Source organism: Dipodomys merriami, unplaced genomic scaffold (assembly GCF_024711535.1).
Source record: "Dipodomys merriami isolate MVZ:Mamm:240054 unplaced genomic scaffold, mDipMer1.0.p SCAF_2, whole genome shotgun sequence".
Lineage (NCBI taxonomy): Eukaryota > Metazoa > Chordata > Mammalia > Rodentia > Heteromyidae > Dipodomys > Dipodomys merriami.
Window position 1 is genome coordinate 31,118,997 of NW_027203381.1, and position 25,444 is coordinate 31,144,440.

At 35.5% G+C, this 25,444-nt stretch overlaps 1 protein-coding gene across 5 annotated transcripts in view; it reads left to right on the forward strand.

The window, feature by feature from the left end:
• Window positions 1-25,444, forward strand: part of Ccdc178 (coiled-coil domain containing 178) — a 306,788-nt gene that overhangs the window by 5,440 nt on the left and 275,904 nt on the right. For all 5 annotated transcript variants that reach the window (XM_070029364.1, XM_070029363.1, XM_070029365.1 and 2 more), the window contains exon 2: window positions 21,625-21,705. In XM_070029364.1, coding sequence (XP_069885465.1) covers window positions 21,648-21,705 — 58 coding nt within the window. In that variant the 5' untranslated portion in view covers window positions 21,625-21,647. The remainder of the gene's footprint in view (window positions 1-21,624; window positions 21,706-25,444) is intronic.

Sequence of the window (25,444 nt, forward strand, 5' to 3'; positions counted from 1 at the left end):
TTATCCACCTTCTTGGGGGCTGTGAAAACTGGGTTCTTCCTAAGGTTCTTGGATTCTCAGTTTGGGTGCAGTTTCTTGGCCTTTGTTGCGTTCTTGTTGGTTTTCTATGTGTAGGACATCTTTAAGAATCTTTTGAGGGCTGGTTTGGTGGAGATGTATTGTTTCAATTTTTCTTTGCTATGGAAGGTTTTTATTTGGCCTTCAGTTATGAAGGAGAGTTTAGCTGGGTACAGTATTCTTGGTTGATAGTTGTTTGTTTTTAGGGCATGGCATACGTCATTCCAGGCTCTTCTTGCTTTGATTGTCTCTGCTGAGAAATCTGAGGTAATTCTAATTGGTTTCCCTTTATAGGTGATTAACCTTTTCTCCTTGACAGCTTTAAGGATCTTGTCCTTGGTCTGAGTTGATCCTGTGTGGATTATAATGTGATGGTGGGATGTGAATACAATATATCTTGATCAATGTCACTCTTTTCAACTTTCTTACCCATCCTTCCCTTACCTACTGCTTCCCTCATGTTTTTTAAAGATGGATTCTTTTTTTAAAAAATATTTTTACTGTAAAGATACTGTACAGAGGGGCTACAGTTAGATGAGTAAGGTAATGAGTACATTTCCTATCCATCTTTGGTACCTCCTCCTTTGTTTTTCCCCTGCCATCCCATCTCTCTCTACCTCCTCGAGTCCTCTCTTCCTTCCCCCAAGGTTGTAAAGTTCATTTTCAACACAGTGTCTTATATATCTCATTGTTACAATGACACAATGTGCATTCTTATTTTAGTATTTTGTTATTTCCTTTCCCCTCCCCCAATTAAACAATGTATATACATGATGTATGGTACCATGGGGGAAGAACATACAAAAGAAACAAAAATCACATAGTACATTTTAATTACAATAATAATGAAAGAAAGATAAAAAACCTCTTGTGTTCCTATCTGGGAGTTCATTTCAGTTAACATCATCTTATATGGTCATATGTACATAGCTTTTGACCCTTACTGTTTGTCCTAAACATATACTAGTTATTGCAAATAAGGGAAACCATGGGACCTATGGGACCTATGTGTCTTTGGGTCTGGCATACTTCACATAATATAATTATTCCAAGTCTTTGCATTTGCTAACAAATGGGGGTGATGTCATTCTTTCTAATGGAGGCATAGAATTCATATATATATATATATATATATATATACACACACACACACACACACACACAAACACACACACACACACACACACACATACACACCACATTTTCTTGATACATTCATCTACTGAGGGGCATCTGGGTTGGTTCCATATTTAGCTATGGTGAATCATGCTGCGATAATCATAGTTGTGCATAGCTTTAGTATGGTCTTGTTTGTTTTCATTTGGGTAAATGCCCAAAAGTGGGATTGCTGGCTCATAGGGCAGCTCTATGTGAAGTTTTTGAGGAATCTCCATACTGCTTTCCAGAGTGGTTGAACAAGTTTACACTCCCAACAATAATGCAGTAGGGTTCCCTTTTGGCCACATATCCTACAGCATCTGTTGTTATTATCTTTCTTGATTATAGCCATCCTAACTGGGGTGAGGTGGTATCTCAATGTTGTTTTGGTTTGCATTTCTTTTATGGCTAGGAAAATTGAGCATTTCTTCATGTGTCTATTGACCATTCCTATTTCCTCTTCAGAGAATTTTCTCTGTAAGTCTTTAGTCCACTTATTAATCAGGAAGTTGTTTCTTTGAGGATTTGTTGTTGGGGGATTAATTTTTTTGAGTACATATGAGACCCTTTTCTATTGTATGTCTAGTGAAGATCTTCTCCCAATCCATGGGCTTTCTATTGATCTTCCTAGCTATGTCCTTTGCCAAGCAAAAGCTCTGAAGTTTCATGCAATCCCATTTGTCCAACATTTCTTTGATTTGTTGTGTTTCTGAGTCTTTAATAAGAAAATTTCTGCCATTGCCAAGGAGCCTAGATTTTCACCTATTTCCTTCCTATAATGCTTTGAGGGGATCTACTTTGACTCCGATATCTTTAATCTATTTGGAAGTGATTCTGGTGCAGAGTGATATATAAGGATCTAGCTTTAGTTTTCTACAGGTGTTTAACCAATTTTGCCAGCACCATTTACTGAAGTGGCTGTCTTCCTTCCATTCTATTTTTAGCTCCCTTATTGAAGATTAAGTGGCTATAGGATGTGGGTTCATTTCTGTGTCTTAAGTTCTATTCCATTGGTCCTTATGTCTGTTCTTGTATCAGTAACAAAGCTGTTTTGATTACTATGGCTTTGTAGTAGAGTTTGAAATTTGGTATTGATTTTTCTCCAGCACTATTCTTTCTGCTGAGGATTGTTTTTGCTACTCATGACTTTTATAGTTCCATATGATTTTTTTTGGGTTGCTTTAGCAGTATTGCTTTTAGCAGTATTGCCATTTTCATGATGGTAATCCTCCCAATCCAGGAGCATGGGAGGTTTTTCCTCATCCTTAGTTGTGCTTTAATTTCCTTTTTCAGGTTTTTAAAGTTTTCATCATAGAGGTCCTTCACTTCTTTAAGTACATGAACTCCTAGGTATTTTATTTTTTGTGCAGCTATTAAAAAAGGAGTTGATTTCCTGATTTCAGTGGTGCTTTTCTTGTTATTGGCATACAGAAAAGCCAATGATTTCTGAGGGTTAATTTTATATCCTGCTACTTTGCCAAAGTTTCAGATCAGCTTGAATACCTTGCAACTGCAGTCCCTGGGGTACTTTAAATACAAGATCATGTCATCTGCAAAGAGGGAGAGTTTTATTTCATTTTTCCCTATTTGGATCCCCTTTATGTTTGTATCTTGTCTTATTGCTCTAGTCAGGTATTCTAATACTAAATTGAAGAAAAGTAGAGAGAGTGGACACCTTTGTCTCATTCTTAAATTTAGAGAAAATGGCATTAGCTTTTCGCCATTAAGTATAATGCTGGCTATAGGTTTGTCATACACAGCCTTTATTATATTGAGGAATGTTCCATGGATTCCTAGTTTTTCTTGAGCTTTCATCATAAAGGGTTGTTGGATCTTGTTTAATGCTTTTTTGCATCTATTGAGATAATCTTATGGTTCTTATCCTTACTATTGTTGATGTAATGAATTAATTGATTTGCATATATTGAAATAGCTTTGCATCCCTGAAATTAATCCTGTTTAATCATGGTGCATGATGTTTTTGATGAGTTGTTGAAGTCCATTGGCCAAAATTTTGTTGAGGAGTTTTGCATCGATGTTAATCAAAGAAATAGGGCTATAGTTCTCTCTCTTTGATGAGTCCCTGCCTGGTTTTGGGATGAGGGTTATCATGGCTTCCTAGAAAGAGTTTGGTAGTGAACTTTCAATTTCAATTTTATTAAAGAGTTGGAGGAGTATTGGTGTGAGTTCTGCTTTGAAGACCATGGGATGTGAAGGGTAAACAAAGGAGGAGGCTGTATGCATTATCCTGCCCATGTAATTGTAACCCCTCTGTACAATATGTTCACAAATAAAATAAAATAAGAGAGAAAAAAAGAATTTAGCTGTAAATCCGTCCAGTCCTGGGCTTTTCTTTGGTGGGATGGATCTTACTGCTGTCTGTATTGGGATGATTGATATGGGCCTATTAACTTGGTTTAAATCATCTTGGTTTAGTTTTTGCCAGGTTGATCTATCCAACAGGCACAGTGTTTTGTTAAAGTCCGCAATAACTAATATCTTTTGACCTACGTGAGATTTGATGGAAAATGTGGGGGAGAGGGGCTGGATAAATTTGGGTGCTCCATTATTTGGTGAATAGATATTTACAATTGTTATATCCTCCTGAAGGACAGATCACTTTATCTCTTTTCAGTAATTTTAATTTGAAGTCTATTTTACCTGATATCAGAATTGCAACTCCTGTGGGTTTCTGGCAGCAATTTGCTTGGTAGATTTAATTCCATCCCTTTCATTTTCAGAAGGTTTGTGGGTAAGGTGTGTCTCTTGAAGGCAACAGATAGAAAGAGCTTGCTTTTTGATCCAACTAGACAATGGTTGTCACTTAATTGAAGAGTTAAGTCCATTAATATTAATATTAAGTCCATTAATATTGAGTCCATTATGATTGAGAGGTGTTTGTAGTTCCTGCCATGTTATCCACCTTTTTGGGGGCTCTGTCCATTGGGTTCTTCCTATTATTCTTGGATCTCTGTTTGGGGACTATTTCTTGGCCTTTATTGTGCTCTTGTTGGTTTTCTATGTGTAAGACACCTTTGAGTATTATCTTTTGTAGGGTTGGTTTGGTGGAGATACATTGTTTCAATTTTTCTTTGCTGTGGAAGGTTTTTATTTGACCTCCTGTTATGAAGGAGAGTTTTGCTGGGTATAGTATTCTTAGTTGATAGTTGTTTGTCTTTAGGGAGTGGCATACATCATTTCAGGCTCTTCTTGCTTTCATTGTCTCTGCTGAGAAATATGAAATTATTCTGATTGTTTTCCCTTTATAGGTGATTGATGTTTTCTCTTGACAGATTGTAGGATCCTTTCCTTGGTCTCAATTGATCCTGTGCAGATTACAATATGACGGTAGGATGTCCTGTTCTGGTCTCGTGTATTTGGGGTTCTAAAGGATTCTTGATCTTTTTATAGTTCAGGAAGTTCTCTGTTAGGATCCTGTTAAATAAATTTTCTAGACCTTTCACATCTGTCTTTAGGTGCTCTTCCATACCCATTAGCCTTAGTTGAGGCCTTCTGATGGTGTCTTCTAAATATTGAATAGATCTATCATATTTTTTGGATTTATCTTGAATACTTGTCTGTTCTTTCTCTTTAATATCTAGGCTGTCTTCAATACCAGAGATTCGATCTACTGCATGGTCTAACCTACTGTCAAGAATTTCTAATTTGTTTTTTATTTCCTTCCCTTCTAATTGGTCAGATTTGATGGTTTCAAATTCTTTGTTGGAGCTTTGTTTTAGCCTTGTATGGACTTCTTCACCTCCTTAATTTGGTTTACAGTCTTCATTCTCAAATCCCTTATTGGTTACGGTTTCACTGGACTCCTGATCCTATTGTTGGGCTTCAGTCAGCATTCCCTGTGTGGCCTCCATGGATTCCTCCAGTTTTCTGTTTGTGGACTCCCTTAATGCCTCCATTAATCTTAGTTTATTCTCATCCCACTCAGAAAATTCCTCTATTAATCTTTGATTAGCCTCTTCACAATTGTGAAATTCCTTTCTTAATCTTTGGTTAGCCTCATCACATTCACACATTTCCCTATCATGCTCACACAGAGTCATTTGCAGACTTTGAATCTGCATTTAACATGGTTACCAGTAGTGTTTGTAGAGCATTTTTTGGAATTCTCCTCTGAATTATTCATTAAAACTTTTCTGTTGCCAGATTATCATGAGTGGGAGTTGAGATACTAGGACTTGCCATTTTTCTTGTGTTTCTCCAGCTTGTTCTGCCCATTTTGGTATGAAAGCAAAACCAATTCTCCGCTAGAACACTATTTTAAGGCAAGCATCAACCAGAGCCCTGTAGTTCCACGGAGTGTTTGATGCAGTCAAAATGAGTACAGATACAATTTAATTCAACAGATACAATCTAGTTCAACAACAAACAACTAGGTATCGATGGACTAAGAAAATAAAAAAAAAAATGAGGCAGCAGACCAGAAATTAATAGGTTTAGGGAGCCTTGTGAGGAGAAAATAAGATTAGAAGAATGTGGGGAAGGAAAGGGAGAGAGGGAATATAACCAAGGCCTAAATTCAGAGAGAGGAAAAGGATAGAAGAAAAGGAGAAGAGAGATTTAAAAAAATCTTTGTCAGTATCAAAGATAGAGTTCTTGTCTCATGGTGGGGGAGGGGCTACATTTCCACCACTGCTCCATAAGAAGGAGTGAGGATGTCTTATGTGGCACTTAAGTCTTTCCCTTGGTTTCTGGGCTGTCCACTGTCTGCGACTGTCTGTGGTAAGCAGGATGAAGGTTTCTGCTCCTTGTCAGCTCTTGAGTGAGTAGAATCCGCTCACACACCACCTCTGGCACCTTTGTCCAGGGCTCTCTCTGTTGATATGGTGGCCACAGCAGCAGCCACCACTGCTGTAATAGCAGACACTAGAAAGTGCTCAAATCTATCTCCTTAACCAAGCTGGTTGATTTTTTTCCCTCTCTGTCCAAACTCTCTGTACTATGATGGCACACTTGGTGTGACTCTCTAGCTTGGACTTTTCACTGGAACACTAAAACTGGTTTCTACATGTAAGCTTGTTTAGCCCCCAGCTTCTCCTCTGCCATCTTCCTTCAGACTCTCTACATTTGATTCTTGACTGCAATTCTCCCTGTGGTCATTCACCTACCCCTTTATCCTTGATCCCACCCTAACACTTTATAGAGTATCTGCTTCCTGGTGTTTTATTTTGCTGAATTTTGACTTTACTTTTCTTAAGAATTACATGTTCTCCTTTGGATCTACAGTATTTCAGTTAGTATATTTACATACACTTGCATATCAACCAGTGTATTGACTTCTTTCATGGCCTATATCTGCCTAGTGTCCAGAACTATTGAAATCATGAGTTGAATTTTTATCCCTGGGTGGAGCTTTGTTATGTTGTTAGCCTCCAGTGCTGATATCCACAATCCAGCCTCCCTGTCCTCCTTCCCTCCCTCCCTTTCTTCCTCCCTTTACTCCTTCCCTCCCTTCTCCCTTCACTCCCTTCCTTCCTTCTTTCATTCCCTTCCTTCCTTCCTTCCTTCCTTCCTTCCTTCCTTCCTTCCTTCCTTCCTTCCTTCCTTCCTTCCTTCCTTCCTTCCTTCCTTCCTTCCTTCCTTCCTTCCTTCCTCTCTCTTACAAACGCACATGCGTTTGTGTGTTTCAGTCCTATTTTGCTCAAGGCTAGGGCCCTACCTCAGTTCCACTACCACATTTTTGGTGGATAATTAAACATAAGAATCTGTAATTTGTTTAAGATTGTACCAGAGTTTAAATGTAGGGCCTGACTTGCTTCATTTGCTAGCAAGATAGCTCTCAACAACTTAGACATGCCTTCAGCTATACAGTACAGTCTTCTCTCTGCTGATGCTACCTCGAATTCAACAATTCAACAATATCAGACTTAAATAACTGGTTCCTACATCATCTGAGGCTTTCATCTTCCATTCTCCATGGCAGCAAATTTGCTCTGCATATACTCTTTCTCTGTGAATATGGGTTCCACCCTCACATTGGCTTCCATCAAGGTAAAACTATGAGTTCTCAGAGCCAAGATGCACCAGTTGTCAAACTTGCACCTCAATTACTTCACCTACTTTTCCTCAAAGAATTCACATTGTGGATTTTGTTGGACTAATCAAGCTGTCCAATTAGGTAGACAGAATGGGAAGACAATTTATAAAATGAATCCAACATTCTTGTTAAGGAAAATATTTGGGTAAAAAGTAAACACAATATTGGACAATGCTTTCTACCATTTGAACCACACACCTAACCCCAATTTTTTGTTTTTGTTTTTTATGGGGATGGAGTGAATGAAGTCATGCAGATTTTTCTGCTCCTGCTGTCTTTGAACTGAGATCCTCAGCATCCTGAATAGCTAGGATTACAAATGAGCTTTTGGAGTCTGGCCCCAAACTCCCCTTTGTTTTGTATTTAATAGCTGCTGCATTTTATTTTTATACCTTCTCCACCTATCACCATTACTTCTAGTTAAAATTGATAAGTTTATTTAAAAAGTTCAAAAATTCTGTTCAAGAAATATTTTTGAATACCGAATATTTTCCAGATAGTATGGATTCATAGAGAAATAAAACACACAATATCTATATTATGTATTCTGCAGCATTAAAAATGCTGATAATTTGGAATTTTTTTGCCTAAAATGTTAATAGATATAGGAGATGTTTGAGGGGTTGGTTGGGAAAAACACTTTCTCTTCTCAGCTAGTCTCTTAAGTAACAAATAAGAGTGGTTTATGATGATGGAATTTCAACTCTATAGTGATGATGAATTTTGATTGTTTTATGACTTTTGTAATATGCATTATCTCCTCTTCTTCTCACGCTCTTACATCAGCTTGATATCTCAGTTACTTTCAGATTTACTGGTTTCTATTAATTCTGTAATACAATGTCACGAATGCTCCCCATTATTCCCCTCTGGTTCTAGAAAATTCCATCAAACTGTGTCAATAATTGTAACAAGCTCTTTGTGGTGTGAGAGAAAATTTTGCATCAGGATGACTGCATTTATACAGGGATAATTTAATCAGTTAGTAAATATCATGCCATGAGATCATGTATAAAATGATATCAGTAGGCTCCAAATATGTAGTGTAAAATGCATTTTTTGCCACTAATTTGAACATTTCCATAGAAAATGGCTGTAACAAGCTCTTGACATAATTTCCTTGTAATAAAATCCCAATGTTATTTATTACTTTTGATTTTCTTATTCTCCAGATGGATAGAAAATTTGCACTCTCTTTGTCTGTTATTTCATTAAGCACAGATCTTTAACTGGGTACTATTATTTATTTATTTTAGTTATAACTTGGCTTATTTTGTAACAAACAAAAACCGTTTATGTTAGCTGATGATTTAAAGGCAATAGGAAATTAGTAAGAAGCTTAATTTTCTTGTTTTATTTAATATTTCTCACATGGATTGATTTTGATTTCTACATTGGATACCAGCAATTCAAAATATTTAGTACTCAAAGTGCATACTTCTAGAAAAAAGTCCATAATAAATGTTCTTGGCATTGACATTTTTTTCTAAATCACAGTAATTACAAAGGATCTACACATTTATATTTTAAAATATTTCAGTATTAGAGCCATTACTGACAGCATTACATTTTCTCCTGTGGCATAATGATCACCTCTATTTTGATTTGTTTTTATAAAATGGATAGAAAACTAACTCTTCTTACCAAACAATAAATCACTGCAGTTGAATTATTTGCTCATCGTGGAGTTGGAAGCTATTTAGGTGTACATTACTGTTCAGAATGAGTCATGTAATAGAAAAACCTCAGTATTTTATTAAATTTTCCCAACTAAACAGCTTTAAGCTGTAGTTAGAGGGAAGTAAAGTTTCATTGTCAAATTTCATCCTATTCTTCTTTATTGTCTGATTAGTTTTAGTTTCATATTTTAGATGACTCACTGGGCTGGCAAGGAACCCAAGAGGAGAAATTCTGAGTGACAAGTAGGTGGAGGTGGGGCAGCTCGGTGTCACCTGTTTTTAATTTCCTGCTCTAGGACCTCAAGGAAGGAAAAACACTGACCTGCGTCTGAGGTCATATTTAAGGAAGAGTTAGTCTTTCTATTTTTATTAAATTTTAATTTCAGAACTCATATGAATTAGAAATATTTCTTATTTAACAACATATGGTTTTTATTAATTCAGTAGTCTGCATTTTGAGAAAGATTATTAGGGAATCTTGGTGCATAAAAATCTGATATACTCTAGAGATTCCCTGCCAATGTGTGGATATCATTTCACAAAAATTAGCCCTAGGAAATAATTCAGAAGTAACATCAGCGAGGAAAAACTCAGTATTTCTCCAAGGATATCCAATCTTTAAACCCTATATGGTTTATAAAGAGGACTAGCAGAATGAAATGTGACACCTTGGAAGAATAAACAGATCTTAGTTGAGTGAAAGGAATGACACTGATCAAGATGCAATGTACTTATAAACTGAAATGTTGAATTGAAACCCTTTTGTACAACTACTTAAAGATGAGCTTTAGACATTGAAATTCATGTTAAACAAGAGAGTTTGTTAGTTAAATATAGCCTCAGAATGGCTGACAGCATCAACCAAAAATTGGCTTTCTTGTGAAGTCAATTATTAAACTCTGGGAAGAACATATTTTGTGTACCTTAAATTCATAATAATAAATGTAACTGAGTTGTCAATGTTAAGGTTCTTAAAATGGGTAAGAGATTTGACAAATTCAAGGCAGCTGCTTTTTGATGTCTTTAGGAAAAGTAACTAAGTAAGTAGACAAAGGCATGCAGTGTTTCAAAGCATGTTCTTCAGTTTCTTTTACTAAGCATTATATACAATCCAAAGATACAATTAACATGGAGATAATGCATTTTTATTGCGAGACTTGGTACTTTTTTAGACATGTTACCAATATATTTCTCAATGAATATTTGTTTTTGTGCTATGGAGGGGCTTAAAGAGCATAAACTCAGAAGGTATGCAGATCTAGTATTGTACTGAGGTGTGTGTGTGTGTGTGTGTGTGTGTGTGTGTGTGTGCATGAGACAGACAGAGACAGAGACAGAGAGAGAGCTCATTAAGGATGAATACTAAATTTTTAATAGGAGAAATACATTGAAATAATTTTATAGTTTTCTTACAGGATTTTGATGAGAGATGTTTGAAATCTGGAGTATAATTCCTGGCTCTTAGCCTAAAAACTGCCTTGTGTTTTTCTCTGAGCCCACTAAATTCTATTTCTGTGGTTGGTTCTCATTAGTTCAGGAAGAAATTGACTCCCAACCAGTCTTGGAATTACTTCTATCCATTCTACTCAATCCAACCAATTTCTTTTTGTCATTTTTCTGGAGTTTTCACTTCTGCAATCTCTGTGGTACCCTCCTTAAGTATGTCATCTCTCTTTCACTAGGAATAGCAGACTTTTCATGGCTTGTGGCTTGTGGGGATTACTCTACTAGCCTGGTGCTCTCCAAGTGTGTGGCAGTTGCTGGGAGTCCTTACGCCCCTGATGCTTCCCATGTGTACCTAGCGCTCCTCTCAGGTCCGATCTTATTTGGCGCTGCTACTGACTCTTTGGGCTCCCAAGCCTCTCCTGCCTTCCTGCCTTCTTCTCCAGAATGCCCCTGAATTTTTAAAAAATAAATCAGATTTCCAGACCATGGCTGTTTTCTCCACACACAAACCCTTGAGACAAATCATTTCAAAGTCTTAGTTTGTTATGAAATTAAAAATGGCAGTATGTGATTTGAGGGGCCATATGGAGAGAGCAGCTGTAAATTAATATTTTAATATATTTATTTCATAGAATATTTTAACAAGCAGGCTGCTATTGGCATTTGGGAGGGTTTAATTTGATTACTTGGGAACCTAACTATTCTTCATTATAGAACAGCTTCCTAAGTCACTGTCAATAACAAGATCAGTAGAAAATACATTATTAGATTGTGAATTGGTATAAGTTGGCTTAAATAATACCATTGACAGTATTTGAATACAACAAAAACTGTGATGCAGATATGCAAATGGCCACATGGGAAATAATGCCATTTCACCTTGTTTCTGTGAAAAATCATGATCATTATGTTCATAGTTGAATGTCTGTAGCTCAGACATTTCAAATAAAAATGTACTGATTTATTATTTTTTATTAGATTTCAACAGAGAAAATTTATCAAAATCTAGGAGGCTTGTATTCCACACTGTACTATTCTTATCTGTAAAAATGTAATCTCTTGTATTTACTTATGTGGAGTTGTTCTTTTGGTTTGGAGAATAACATATAATCATTTGAGCTATTTCCAATACTGTTGTGCTTGTTCATCTTTAAGCAATTACGTTTTTTAAACCACTGACCGATACTTTTGATCAGTTAATCATTAACACTGAATCACTCCTTTAGAACAGATTAGATTGTGTGCTGTGTAGAAATTTGAAAAAAATCACAGTGGTTTAGCAAAATAAAAGTCACTTTTTGGATGATGATACAGTAAGACAGATGAGGCAGTTTTTCTGTGATGGACTTTTAAGCAGTGGTCCAGGGACACTGAGTCTGAATGATACCTCTACCATCTAGTGCACCTGGCTTCCAAGTTCCATGAAAAGCTGAAGAGCTGATAGTAAACAGAATGGTTTTGAGATTAAGAGTCACTCCAAATACCAGTGGCCAGAGGTCCATATATGCAACTTAAAACTGTCTTCAAGAACAACTGTCAAATCCAGTTTTCCCAGGCGGTCAAGAAAAGAAAAATACATAGTGAACAGGCAGTGTTGTCTTGCTCAAATATAATATAAAATAGTAGACATATAAAAGAATAATCAGAAATGCTCCAGTGTGTGGTTCATATTATATTTTCGGCTAGATAACCAGTATACATTGATGAAAATGATATTGAAGAATACACGGGTTTTATTTGGCTTAGCTATAGAAACTGAGTTTTGTTTATTTTGTTCAAGCAAGACATTTGGCATTTTAAATCATTTTGGCATATAATTTCCTGTAGGTATAGATACATCTGCTGTGATTAAAATAAATTGAATTTATGCATCAATATTATCTTTTAGAGCAGTTAAGCTTTATCATATGTCAAAATTATCTAAACATATACTAAGCCTGTGTTGATAACATAACATTTACTTATTTGATGGGAAAAAATACTTTTGCATCAACGTGGCACTTGGATTTTACCTAGAATGATGGAATAAAGGCATGTTTAACTCAACTCTAGCAGTAATAAGTCTCAGGGTTGAGACTTGTAAGTCAGTGTTTTGTAAGTCAATGGCTTTTCGGGTTGCACTGGTGGCAACCATATCTTCTAATTTGAATGATTAGTGAAGCTGGGTGATTGACAACAGGTCACCTGAATAGAAAGAAGTTGTCAATGCACAGTTTTTCTTCACTTTCACAATTTCATTATAGATAGTTCCCTGAATTCCAAAAGGCCTTTTATAAATGTTGTGGTTTTCTTTCCCAAAAAGTAAGGTTATTTATATTCATATTTATATTTTCTTGCCTTTATAAGATTCAGAGAATATGACTATTCACAACACAGACATGTTTCTGTGGATGTACTAGTGTTTTTGTTCTTTGTGCATCTCTACTAACTTTTGCTCTGTGATAACTCAGTTCCTTTTTCAATAATGTCTTATAAAAGAAGTTTCACCTTGTTTTTAGTTACCGGACTCAACATTTCTTGTAATATTAGGCCTCTCTCTCTTCTGTCTTCTCTCTCTCTCTCTCTCTTTTTCTCTTCTCTCTCTCTCTCTCTCTCTCTCTCTCTCTCTCTCTCTCTCTCTCTCTCTCTCTCTCTCTCTCTCTCTCTCTCTCTCTCTTTCTCTTTCTCTGTGAATCAGTCTCTCCTTTTCTCCCTCTTGCTTCATACTCCCATCTCATGTGTATTGTATAAGGATTGAGTAATTAATTAATTAACTAATTTCTACTGGATATTGCATTTTCCTTACAACAATATTTTCTTGCCATCAAAAAACTTACTATCGACATTTGAAATGTCTCTTTTTATTTGCGTGACTATTTTTAAACTGATAAATTGCTTTATATTTTTATGAAGTCATAGTTCTAAATTTTCATGGTTTCTTTTTTCTTTTTTACTTTTTATTTCATTTTAATTTACTTTTATTTTGTCATAAAGTTGATGTACAGGGGAGTTACAGTTATATCAGTAAGGTAATGAGTACATTTCTTGTTGAACATTTTTACCCCCACCTTCATTTTTTTCCCACTTCCCCCTCTCTGACCCCCCTCACCCCCAAACTGTAAATAGTGTCTTGGGAGTCAATCCTATTACATTGTATCACCCTTTGTCCTTTGTTTAGCTCTAAGAGGCCTTTCTTATTTTTGTATAGATGTTTAATATAACTATAACTTTTTTCCTTTGAAGTTTATCTTTTTAAGTTAATTTTTATTTGATTTTTTAAAAACTAGCTTAAAAATAGATTTTTAAAACTTGTTTAAAACTAGTTTCAAAAGATGTTGCAATCATTTTCCTGCTTCCACTCAACCAGGATTGCAAAGTAAAAGTTGATTAACAAGTGTTGCCCATTCTATTTTCATGTAAAAATTTAACTACATGCAGTGGCATATTAAAAAGTTCTGAGAATTCTTCTTTTAGTTTTACCCTAGGAGCACTGATTCTAACCTGTCCCTGATTAGCAGGCATATATGGTGACAGCCTGCAGAATCCTAGAAAGTAGTTAATATCTTGGTGCTATATGACGTGCTTTGTAAATCAGGGCCAGTAGGTTTATGTACATATCTTAACTATTATTTTTATCTAGTTAATGATCCTCTAGATAATTCATGAGCCACTAATATTGGAAAACTTCTGGGGGGCAGGGATTAGGTATCATAATTCTTATATTCCCTAAAATATCTAGCAGAAATCCACAGAAATACTCAATATATAAGCACCAAAAAACAATCAAAATGCACATTTCTTCAATAGCAAAGTAATATAGTAAAGTGACATAGAATTTATTAACTCATGACGTCACTTTTTCATAGAAATTCATATTTCTACTTGATAATAATTTATTATTTTATACTTAAGACAAAAATAGTTATTGGATATTAACAAGTTAAATACATTTTGTTAGAAAAATTTAAATGATCTTCAATATAATCACTATAAAATTATTTGATGTGAGTCAGAGGGGAAATAATAATTTAATAGATGATATTGACCTATGATATGACTTAACATCATGAAAGCTAATTTGAATTGCTTGTCATTTTTTAAGTCTCAAGTCATTACCAGAAGGTGAAAGGCTTCTTTCTTTGCTCAGACAAATTCTGAATATGATCTGAGATATCTTTATGAAAATATGTACAGAATTGGACTAATATGACTTGAATAAGAAATATGATATTTAATCTTCCTGAAGATTTGCTTGGCTTTAGTAAAACTATGATGTATAATACTTAATGCATCTTAGCTCTAATGTGTTGGATATAATACCGACATAATACAAAGTCAATAGAACTGTATCAAGAACAGAGATTAGGAAAGCTAGCATTAGACTTTAATGATTTATATCAGAACTTATTTTAGATATGTGTAAGAGAGATCTTACACATACAAATTGTTCTTACAGAGCAATATTTTCCAAAATATTATTATTTAGTATCTTGAAATATCTTCAGTACTGTCACAAAATTCATATTACTATACCATAAAAATAAAAAAATAAGAGATATCCCCTGCCAGGCACTGCCAGCTCATGCCTGTAATCTGAGGATCATGATTCAAAGTCAGCCTTGGCATGGAAAGTCCAAGAGACTCTTTTCTCCAGTAAATCAACAGGTAACCAGAAGTGGCCTTGTGGCCCCTAGTGGTAGAGCACAAGCCTTGAGCTAAAGAGCTCAGAGACAGCACCCAGGCCCTGAAGCTAGCCCCACAACTGACAAAAAAGAACAAAGAAAAAAATATTTCCCTATTCATAAGGAAATGGAAAAACTTGGAGAAAAATATTAAGTACAGTAAGCCATACACAAAGAAACATAGGCTCCACAGTTTCCCTCGCTTATAATAATTAGTATATATCTAGGATAGTCCTAGCAAAGGATCACAATAGCTCAATAGCTATGTACTTATGACCATATACGATGATGCTAATCAAAATGTACTCCAAGATAGGAAAGCAAAAGAGGTGTTTGGGGTGGGGGGTGTGCTGTTTGCAAATTTCTTTGTTCTTTCATTTTTTCCCCCCTGTTGTCACTGTTTTTGATTTCGGTACCCTTTGTCTTGTATATAAGTTTATCTGATTTGAGGTAAAGAAGAAGTAGCACAGAAACAGTGGGACAAAGGGTGAACCAATCCAATGATGGTACACACAAGATACTATGTTAGAAATGAACTTTACAACTTGGGGGAGGGGGAAGGGAAGTAGAGGAGAGGGAAAGTGGGAGGAAACAAGGGAGTGAGTTACACGGTTCCAAAAGAAATGTACTCATTGACTACTTATGTAATTGTAACTCCTCAGTATATCACCTTTACAATAAAATTAAACTTAAAAAAAGAGAAAAATATCCCTTTTGAAAATAACTTTCAAAGCGTGATATATTCTTGCCTTCTGTTGTGTCATAAATTCTCTTAAATAGAATTTTCAATAGTTTGGAACTTGGGTTAATAAATGAAAGTCCATATTTTACAGCTACCTGTTCAGCATTGCTTTGTTTTTTTTTATTTATTTAATACACATTTTTCAAGTTGTAAAAAAGAAAACTAAAATGATAAGAAAAGAGAACCTGGGACGGATAGAGAGAGAATGCTGATGGCAGACCATGCTCTGTATTTCTGCTTCTTTTATGGATGGTCGGCTACTGTTGCCCAGTGTCTTTTTCATAAATACTGCCTTTTAAAGGATGACATTGATCCAGTTGTCATAAACTGACACATGGAATCAGAACTCCTTTGCACAAATACTTAAGATAATAAAACTAATTGTCTATTATGTTGCAGATGGGTTTCTGTTTGTTTTAGCTTCAACTGAGTTTTTCCTCGTCTATAACTGTAAGAAAACCAATATATTTGCCAATCTCATTTGGACATTTTAAATGATTGGGCTTAGTAGTGGTTATTTTTTTCTTCTATGAAGATTCAAAGCTTTGATTCTGGATTTTGTTCAAGATTCTGACTCTCATTTATGGTTGAATCATGATTGCAGTTTGGAGCCTGTGTTTTTATTGGCCATGTTTAACCTGATACAGGGATTGAAAAGCTATTTAGTTACAGTATTTAACATCATTTTTGTTTGAATCATGACATTCAAGCAGTTTAAAATCTCAGCTATATTACAAGGTGAAAAGTTGAAGAAAAAAGAAGCTCTCTGGCAAGAACTGTGATGGATCTAAGATTTTTACCTTTCTGGAAAGCTATTAAGCTATCCTAGTACAATGATAAAAATAGCTGGAGACTTCCAGGCAGGAGAGACTGGGCCAGGACAACAGAAAGCTTTTGAATGAATGAATTGAAATGCAGTTGACTTATATTTTTCTTTCATTAGAACTGATTTTGGAGCTCATAATTATTTGCTAATAGAGCTTCTGGACCACTCTCAACATTTTCTTGCCTATAGGGCCTTGGTCAGCTCTTCCTGGAAAATTTTCTCTATAATCTTCTGACTAATTCTTTCATTTCATTAATGTCCGATGTCACTTTCTTAAAGAGATTGTGTCAATACACATTGTAACACAGACTGACCCCTATGCAGCATCTCCTGCCCATGGAAGCAGAGAAGCAATCACAGCGTGGTGTTCATGTATGCATTCACGAAATGTTGTCCCAAGTACATTATAAGTTTCATTGTGATGTATTCTGGCACATGAGTTATTTAAACTGTAGTTTTTTATCCTAAATAATTTTTTAAATTTTATTTTGCTGTAAAGGTGCTGTACAGAGGGTTTCCAGTTACATAATTAATGTGCACATTTCTTGTTAAACATTGTTACCCACTCCTTAGTTTTACTCCCTCTATCCCCCCCCTTCCAAACTGGTTCCCCCCTCGCTGAAGTTGTAAAGTGTCTTGTGAGTATCATTGTTGCATTGGTTCATCTTTTGTCCTTGCTTCACCATTTTGTTATTCCCTTTCCCTTCCCCAATTCAGGTAAATGTATATACAAGACAAAGGGTATCAGAATCAAAAACAGTGACAACCAGGGATAAACCAAAGGGGGAAAAAATAAAAGAAAGAACTTGATGCAGTACATTGATGACAACAGGGTCAACAACAACAACAACAAATAACACCTGTTTCCATATCTTGGAGTTCATTTCAATTAATATCATTTTATATGGTCACACTAAAGCTAACCAGCACAACAGTGTTTGTTGCAGCATTATTAACCATAGTTAAGATATGGAACCAACCCAGATCCATATGAATGGATCAATAAAATGTGATGCGCACACACACACACACACACACACACACACACACACACACACACAAACACAAACAATCACATAATGGTCCATCAGACACGATAATATCGCCCTATTTGTAAGGAAATGTTAAAGACTTAGAAAAAAGCATAAGTGAAGTAAGCCAGAACCAAAGAAACATAGGTTCCATGCTTTCCCTCATTTGTGATAATTAGTATATGTCTAGGATAGTCCTAGCAGAGGATCACAATAGCTCAATAGCTATGTACATAAACTGTACTTAAAAAAATTATTTTTATTGTAAAGGTGATGTTCAGAGAGGTTACAATTACATAGATCAGGTAATGAGTAAATTTATTTCTGAACAGTGTCACCTCTTCCCTGGTTTTCTCCCAGTTTTTCCCCTACAGATCCCTGTCCCCCACAAGTTGTATAGTTTGTTTTCAACATAGTGCCTGTTGAGTATCACTGCTGAATTACTACACCTTTTGCCCCACCATTTCTGTGCTTCCACTTACTCTCCCCCAAACAGACAAACTTAGATACAAGACAGAAAGTACAGGGGCTGGGAAGGTGGCTCAGTGGTAGAGCGCTTGCCTTGCATGCATGAGGCCCTGAGTTCAATTCCTCAGCACCACATAAGCAGAAAAATCCAGAAGTGGTGCTGTGGCTAAAGTGGTAGAGCACTAGCCTTGAGCTGAAGAGATGAGGGACAGTGCCCAGGCCCAGAGTTCAGGCCTCACAACTGACAAAAATAAAAATAAATAAAAATAAAGTATAAAGACAGAAAGTACAGAAATCAGAAACAGTGACAAAGGGCAGGTGGAAATAAAAAAACAAATAAGAAAGCTTCTTGTTTCCATTTCTTGGAGTTCATTTTGATAAACATCACTTTATATGATTATATGCACATAGCTATTGAGCCTTTGTAATCCTTTCTTAAAAATATCTTCCTTTGGTCTTACTTGTGAATGTTTAGAGTTTAATTTATAATCGTTTCCCTCATTTGAAGTAATTAGAACATGTCTATAAATCTACAAGTAAATACAATGGATCGGAAAAGACAAAACAATTAAACTGTATTAATTTTCACAAGCATAAAGATTTTCTAACCATTATATTTTTATATTCCTTTATTTGTTGTGATAAGCTGCTTGATTTATAAACTCATAAAAAATTGAACAGAAATTCACAAGAAGATTCTGTGCCTCTTTGCCCATTTTCCCCCAAGGTTATATGAGCATTGTACAAAAATTTAATATAATAAAACCACAAAATCAACAAAAAGGATGACATACATCAAGAAGTGTTGTACTCATGAACTGATATGTGAAATTGTGATGTCTTTGTGTACATCTGCTTAAGGATAATAAAAATATAATTAAAAGAATCCATGTTCATACAAATCATACTGGTTATTTCCATTTCACCAGTAATACATGCAGACATTTTGTGAATAGGAAGTTATGAAATCTTATCAGATATGTAACTACCATTACAACAGAGATGTTTTTCCTCTACCATTACAGGATTCCTTGGTATTACCTTGGTAGCTCCAAGTGACCAGAAATTTATTCTTTATCACTAAAATTATGTGATCTAATAAATAGAAATTGAATCACACAAAATCCTTTGACATTGGCATTAGTTTTTCCCAGCATGTTAATTTGGGATTCATACCAATTGTGGATAGTCTTTTCCCTCTTTTTTGTTGACTGTGATTAATGGCATGAATATATCACAGTTGGTTTAACAATACACTCACTTCAAGATATTTAGGTCACATGCAGGTTTGGACTATTCTGGTTACAGCTTCTAAGACTATTCATGTACAAGTTTCTGAGTGAAAATACATTTTTTCAAGGGTAAGATTTTAAGAGTACAATTACAGGATCACACTGAAAAAGACCACCCTTAGTGCTTAAAGGAGCTACCAACTATTCTCTAGACTGTGTTATTTTACATTTGAACCAGCAATTCTAAGTGACTCTACGTCTTTGCTAATATCTGCTGTTATAACTATTAGGGCTTTGTTTTGCACCTTGTACTTCTCTTATTACATGGGTAGGAATGGAAGTTCCAGCTTCTCACCAGGCCTCGACAGATCACTCTCTCTCAGTGGGTGTGCCTTGTTACATCCTCTGTGCCCTCCTCAGACATGTAATAGGGTATGGCCTCATCACTGTTGGTTACTGTTATACTTGCTTTGCTATCACCCTAGTAGGGAAGGGAAAAGGGCCCCATACTGATGCAGTCAAATTTTATACTTTCCATACTTCAATATGTAATGTTATGAAAGGTGAAATGTATTTGCTCCATAGCAATTGCACTTTATGGGGTACTGTGAGTCTGTTGCTGTTTGTAAATTAATTGGCTTTGCGTACTGGGTTTCCTTGGACTTTGTGCATGGCAAGAGTTGTTTTGTTTTGCTTTCATAAGGTTTATGTCATCAGATGGTTTGAGGCTAGACTTTAATCAATGGGAAGACTTCATAATATTTTATTTCTGTCTTCTTCCATTTCTTAAAATGTAGTTTATTGGACAATAGTTTATAACAGGTTCAAGCTTCTAGTATGGTTTGTAAAGATTGAAATCTGTCTTCTGTTGTCAAAATTTGAGGTTTTATAATAATATTATAATATATAATATATAATGTATAATTACTTCTATTAATTATTATTACTTTGATCTATGAAACATAGAGATTACTTCAGTTCTTGAAGCCACATTTAGGCCAGGCTAGCCTTAAGATAGGCAGTCTTCTTATTTCACTTCACAGTCTGGGATTACAGACATTCACCACAAAATCAAGATTGTTTTTAAGATTTTGTGTGACTTTCATTCAGTATTTCCCAGCCTCTTAACTGACTGACTTGGGCCAGATATTGACCTGAATTCCCTCTCTAATTTTCTGTATTCTCCCATGTATCATTCCATGTATTTATTACCTTATTAATTCTTACATGCTTTTATGAAGATTCGAAAGATGCAGTTTAGACATATTTTATTTAAGTAGTGGTTTGTGACATATTTTCCAATTTGCCCAGTTCTACATTAATTGGAAAGTCAACTTTTTCTTTTTATTATTTATATTGTCATTTTTGTATAGAATAAGAATTCACATACTTTTTCAACAACCATTGTCATGAAATCGGCATCTGTGAAATAGATTAGTTTATTTGAAAACACACAAAGTAAAACAGTGAAAGAAGTCACTTCTGTGCTATAGAGAGATCTCATTAGTGTTACCATGAATTATTTTTAGAATCCAGAAAACAGGTGAGACAATGAAAGAAATACGAACAGTAACTGTATGTTTAATGAAATTAACTTTATTAATTGTGCATAATTACATTATGCTTTTGCCTTTAAAAATTCATAAAGTATTTGAAATATAATAGTATTTTATCTGACAATTTCTTAACCATGACCAAAGGTAGATTATCAAGAAAATGTCTGTCTATGGAATACACATTGATCACATGTTGATAATTGCTGAAATTGGCTAGTGAATATATTGTTATACTACAAATTTCTACATTTTATGGATTTTATTTTGCCCATAATGTTTTGGAAATCAAGCAAGGGAAAGTATAACAGAGATGGTAGTAAGGTTGAAATAATACCACATGAAATGAAAACATCACAGGTTCCAACTCTGCACAGATCTTTGAACCCGCAACTACAATGACCAATACTAAACTATCTCGGTGTTAGGAAGGCATATTTTTAAAGTTACCAGTAAAGGAAGGTAATGAGGGTTTTTGGCCTTAATGATATTTCCTATGATATCACAGTATTCCTAATAGGAAGTGTGTAGTGATGAATTCCTTGTATTTTAAACATACTTTAGAATTGACTTTTGTGTATATGAAATATATTGGTAATATTGAAAACTCATTCTCCTTCCACCAGTTCATGAAATGTGGAAGAAATTAGTAATGAAATTAAAAACAAATTAATTTTAATTCATACTTTTTACTTGTTTTTCGTCTTTCTCATTAGGTTTCAGAATCCCATCAATAATCATGCCTGAAAAAGATACAACTCCCCCTACTCCCCCTGGACTTAATAAAATCGAGACAGGTAAGCTTTCTTTTTAAAAAATTGTTAATTTATTTTTACTGCCATTATAGGAGCAATGTACAGAGGATTTACAATTTCATGAGTCAAGTAATGAGTACATTTCCTTGGGTATGGGTGTCTTCTGTTTCTCCATTCTCTCCTAGTCCCTCCCTCCCACCCACCATCAGGGTCCAGGGAGCTTCCTGTTGACACTTTTTTACCCTTTTTCCCTCGAGTTCTGTACCCTTCCCCCAACTCTTCCGAAGATGTACATTTGAATACATTATACATAAGGTAAAGAAGACAGAATCATCAAAAACTAAAAAGAAGTAAGAAGAGGTCTCTTGCTTCTATGTTATTGCGTTTGTTTCAGTATGCATATTATTTTATAAAAAGGAGAGGTATTTAGGCATTGTGCTTTTGTGTTTCTCACCTTAGAGTATCCTCTTTTAGTCTCACTGAGCGTGAGTACCTGGAATCCTGCAAAATTGAGCATTTCCCAGTGTACTTGCGATCTACTTCCTGCATATCAGAGAGAACATGTGCCATTTTTTGCTGAGTTTGGCTTACATTACTTAACATGATTTGTTCTAGTTCCATCCATTTCTTTGCAAATGGAATCATTTTATTCTTTCCAATGTCTGTGTAAAATTCCATTGTGTATAGGTACTACCCTTTTAGATCTACTTATCTATTGTGGAGCATCTGCACTCTTCTTGTCATACTGTTGGGAATAGTGTGGCAATGAGCATGGATATGCAGGCGTACTTATCATATCTTGGCTCATGATGCTCAGAGTAGATACCCAGGAGTGGTTATGGCCGAGCCATAGGGAAGCTCTATGTTTAGTTTTTTAAGGAACCCCCAGATTGCTCTCCAGACTGGTTGTATTAGTTTACATGCCCAACAACAGTGTAGTAGGGTTCCTTTTTTCTCACATCTCCAATGATATTTGTTGTTGTTCAAATTTAAAATATTGGGCAATCTTACTGAGTGAGATGAAATCTCAGAGTTGTTTTGATTTGTATTCCATTTATGGCCAGGAAACATGATCATTTCTTAACATTTTTCTTAACATATATGTATATGTTTTTATTATAAAATATTGTACAGAGGGGTTACAGTTACATGAGGAAGGTAATGAGTACATTTCCTATTGAGCATTATTACCTCTTTCTTTGTTTTTCCCTTACCATTCCTTCCCTCCCCACCTGCCCAAGTCTTCCCTCTCTGCACCCCTGAAGTTATACAGCTCATTTTCAAAATAGTGTCTTGGACATCTCATTCTTACAATGGGTCAACCTGTATCCTTATTTCATAATTTTGTTATTTCCCTTCCCCTCCCCAAATTAGAAAAATGTATATACAAGATGCAGGGCACTAGAATCAAATATAGTGACAAAAATAGTTATACCATGGGGGAAGAACATATAAAAAATCATAGTACATTATAAATATGTTTAAAAAATAGCAAGAAAGAAAAAAATCACTTGTGTCCCTATCTTGGGGTTCATTTTGCTTAACATAATTTTATATAATCTTATGTACATAGCTTTTGACATTTTCTGCTGGTCCTAGACATATACTAGTTATTATAAATAAGGGAAACCATGGGACCTATGTGTCTTTGAACCTGGCTTACTTTACTTAACATAAATTTTTCCAAGTCTTTCCATTTCCTAACAAATGGGGCGATGTCATTCTTTCTGATGGAGGTATAGAATTCCATTAAATATATATACATACCACATTTTCTTGATCCATTCGTCTACTGAGGGGCATCTAGGTTGGTCCCATATCTTAGCTATGATGAATCATGCTGCGATAAACATAGTTGTGCTGGTAGCTTTAGTATAGTCTTCTTTGTGACCCTTTGGGTAAGTGCCTAAAAGTGGGTTTGCTTGGACATAAGGGAACTCTATGTATAGTTTTTGAGGAACCTCCATACTGCTTTCCAAAGTGGTTGAACAAGTTTACACTCCCACCAACAATGCAGTAGGGTTCTCTTCTGGCCACATTCCCTCCAGCATCTGTTGTTATTAGAGTTCTTGTTTGTAGAAATTTTAACTGGCATGAGGTGGAATCCCAATGTTGTTTTGTTTTGCATTACTTATATGGCTAGAGAAGTTGAGTATTTCTTTATGTGTCTATTGGCCATTCTTATTTCCTCTTCAGAGAAGTTTCTCTGTCTTAGCCCACTTATTAATCAAGAAGTTGTTTCTTTGAGGATTTGTTGTTGGGGGATTTAATTTTTTGAGTTCCCAGAATATTTTAGATATGAGGCCCTTATCTGTTATATGGCTAGTGAAGATCTCCCAATCCATGGATTTTCTATTGATCTTCCTAGCTATATCCTTTGCCATGCAGAAGTTCTGCAGTTTCATGCAATCCCATTTGTCCAACCTTTCTTTGATTTGTTGTGTTTCTGAGTTTTTGTTAAGAAAATTTCGGCCTGTTCCAAGGAGCTCTAGAGTTTCTCCTGTTCATTCCTGTAATATTTTCAGGGTGTCTGCCTTGACTCCGAGGTCTTTGATCCATTTGGAGTTGATTCTCGTTCTAACTTTAGTTTCCTACAAGTGTTTAACCAATTTTGCTAGCACCATTTACTGAAGAGGTTGTCTTTCTTCCATTCTACTTGTTAGCTCCCTTATCAAAGATTAGGTGGCTATAGGTCTATGGGATCATTTCTGGTTCATCAGTTCTATTCCATTGGTCCTCAGGTCTGTTCTTCTGTGAGTACCAAGATGTTTTGATTGCTATGATTTTTTAGTAGAATTTAAAGTTTGGTATTGATATTCTTCCAGCACTGTTCTTTCTGTTAAGTATTGTTTTTGCAATTCAGGGTCTTCTATTGTTCCATATGAATTTTTGGGTTGCTTCTTCTATTTCATTGAAGAATGAGTTTGGAATATTGATAGGTATTGCATTGAATTTGTAGAACCTGTAAGCAGTATTGCCATTTGCATGATGCTAATCCTCCCAATCCAGGAACATAGGAGGATTTTCCCACTTCCTTAGTTATGTTTTAATTTCCTTTTTCAAGTTTTTAAAGTTTTCATCATAGAGGTCCTTCACTTCTTTAGTTTTGTGAACTCCTAGGTATTTTATTTTTTTGTGGGGCTATTACAAAAGGACTTGCTTTCCTGATTTCAACTGCACTCTTCTCGCTATTGACATACAGAAAGGCCATTGTTTTTTTTAGAGTTAATTTTTTTTGGGGGGGTCCGGTCGTGGGGCCTGAACTCTGGGCTTGGGTGCTGTCCCTCAGCTCTTCAGCTCAAGGCTAGCACTCTACCACTTGAGCCACAGCACCACTTCCGGCTTTTTTCTTTTTGCTTATGTGGTACTGAGGAATCGAACCCAGGGCCTCAGGCATGCAAGGCAAGCGCTCTACCACTGAACCACCTTCCCAGCCCCTAGGGTTAATTTTTGTACCCTGCTTCTTTGCCAAAGTTTCAGATCAGCTTGAATAATTTGGAAGTGGAGTCCATGGACTTCTTTAAATACAAGATCATGTCATCTGCCAAGAAGGAGAGTTTTACTTCATCTTTCCCTATTTGGATACCCTTTATATTTGTATTTTATTGCTTTTTCTAGCCATTCTAATACTAAATTGAAGAGAAGTGGAGAGAGTGGATTCTTGCTTCTATCATGAATTTAGAGGAAATAACTTTAGCTTTTGCCATTAAGTATAATGCTGGCTGTAGGTTTGTCATACACAGTCTTTACTATATTGAGGAATGTTCCATGGATTCCTAGT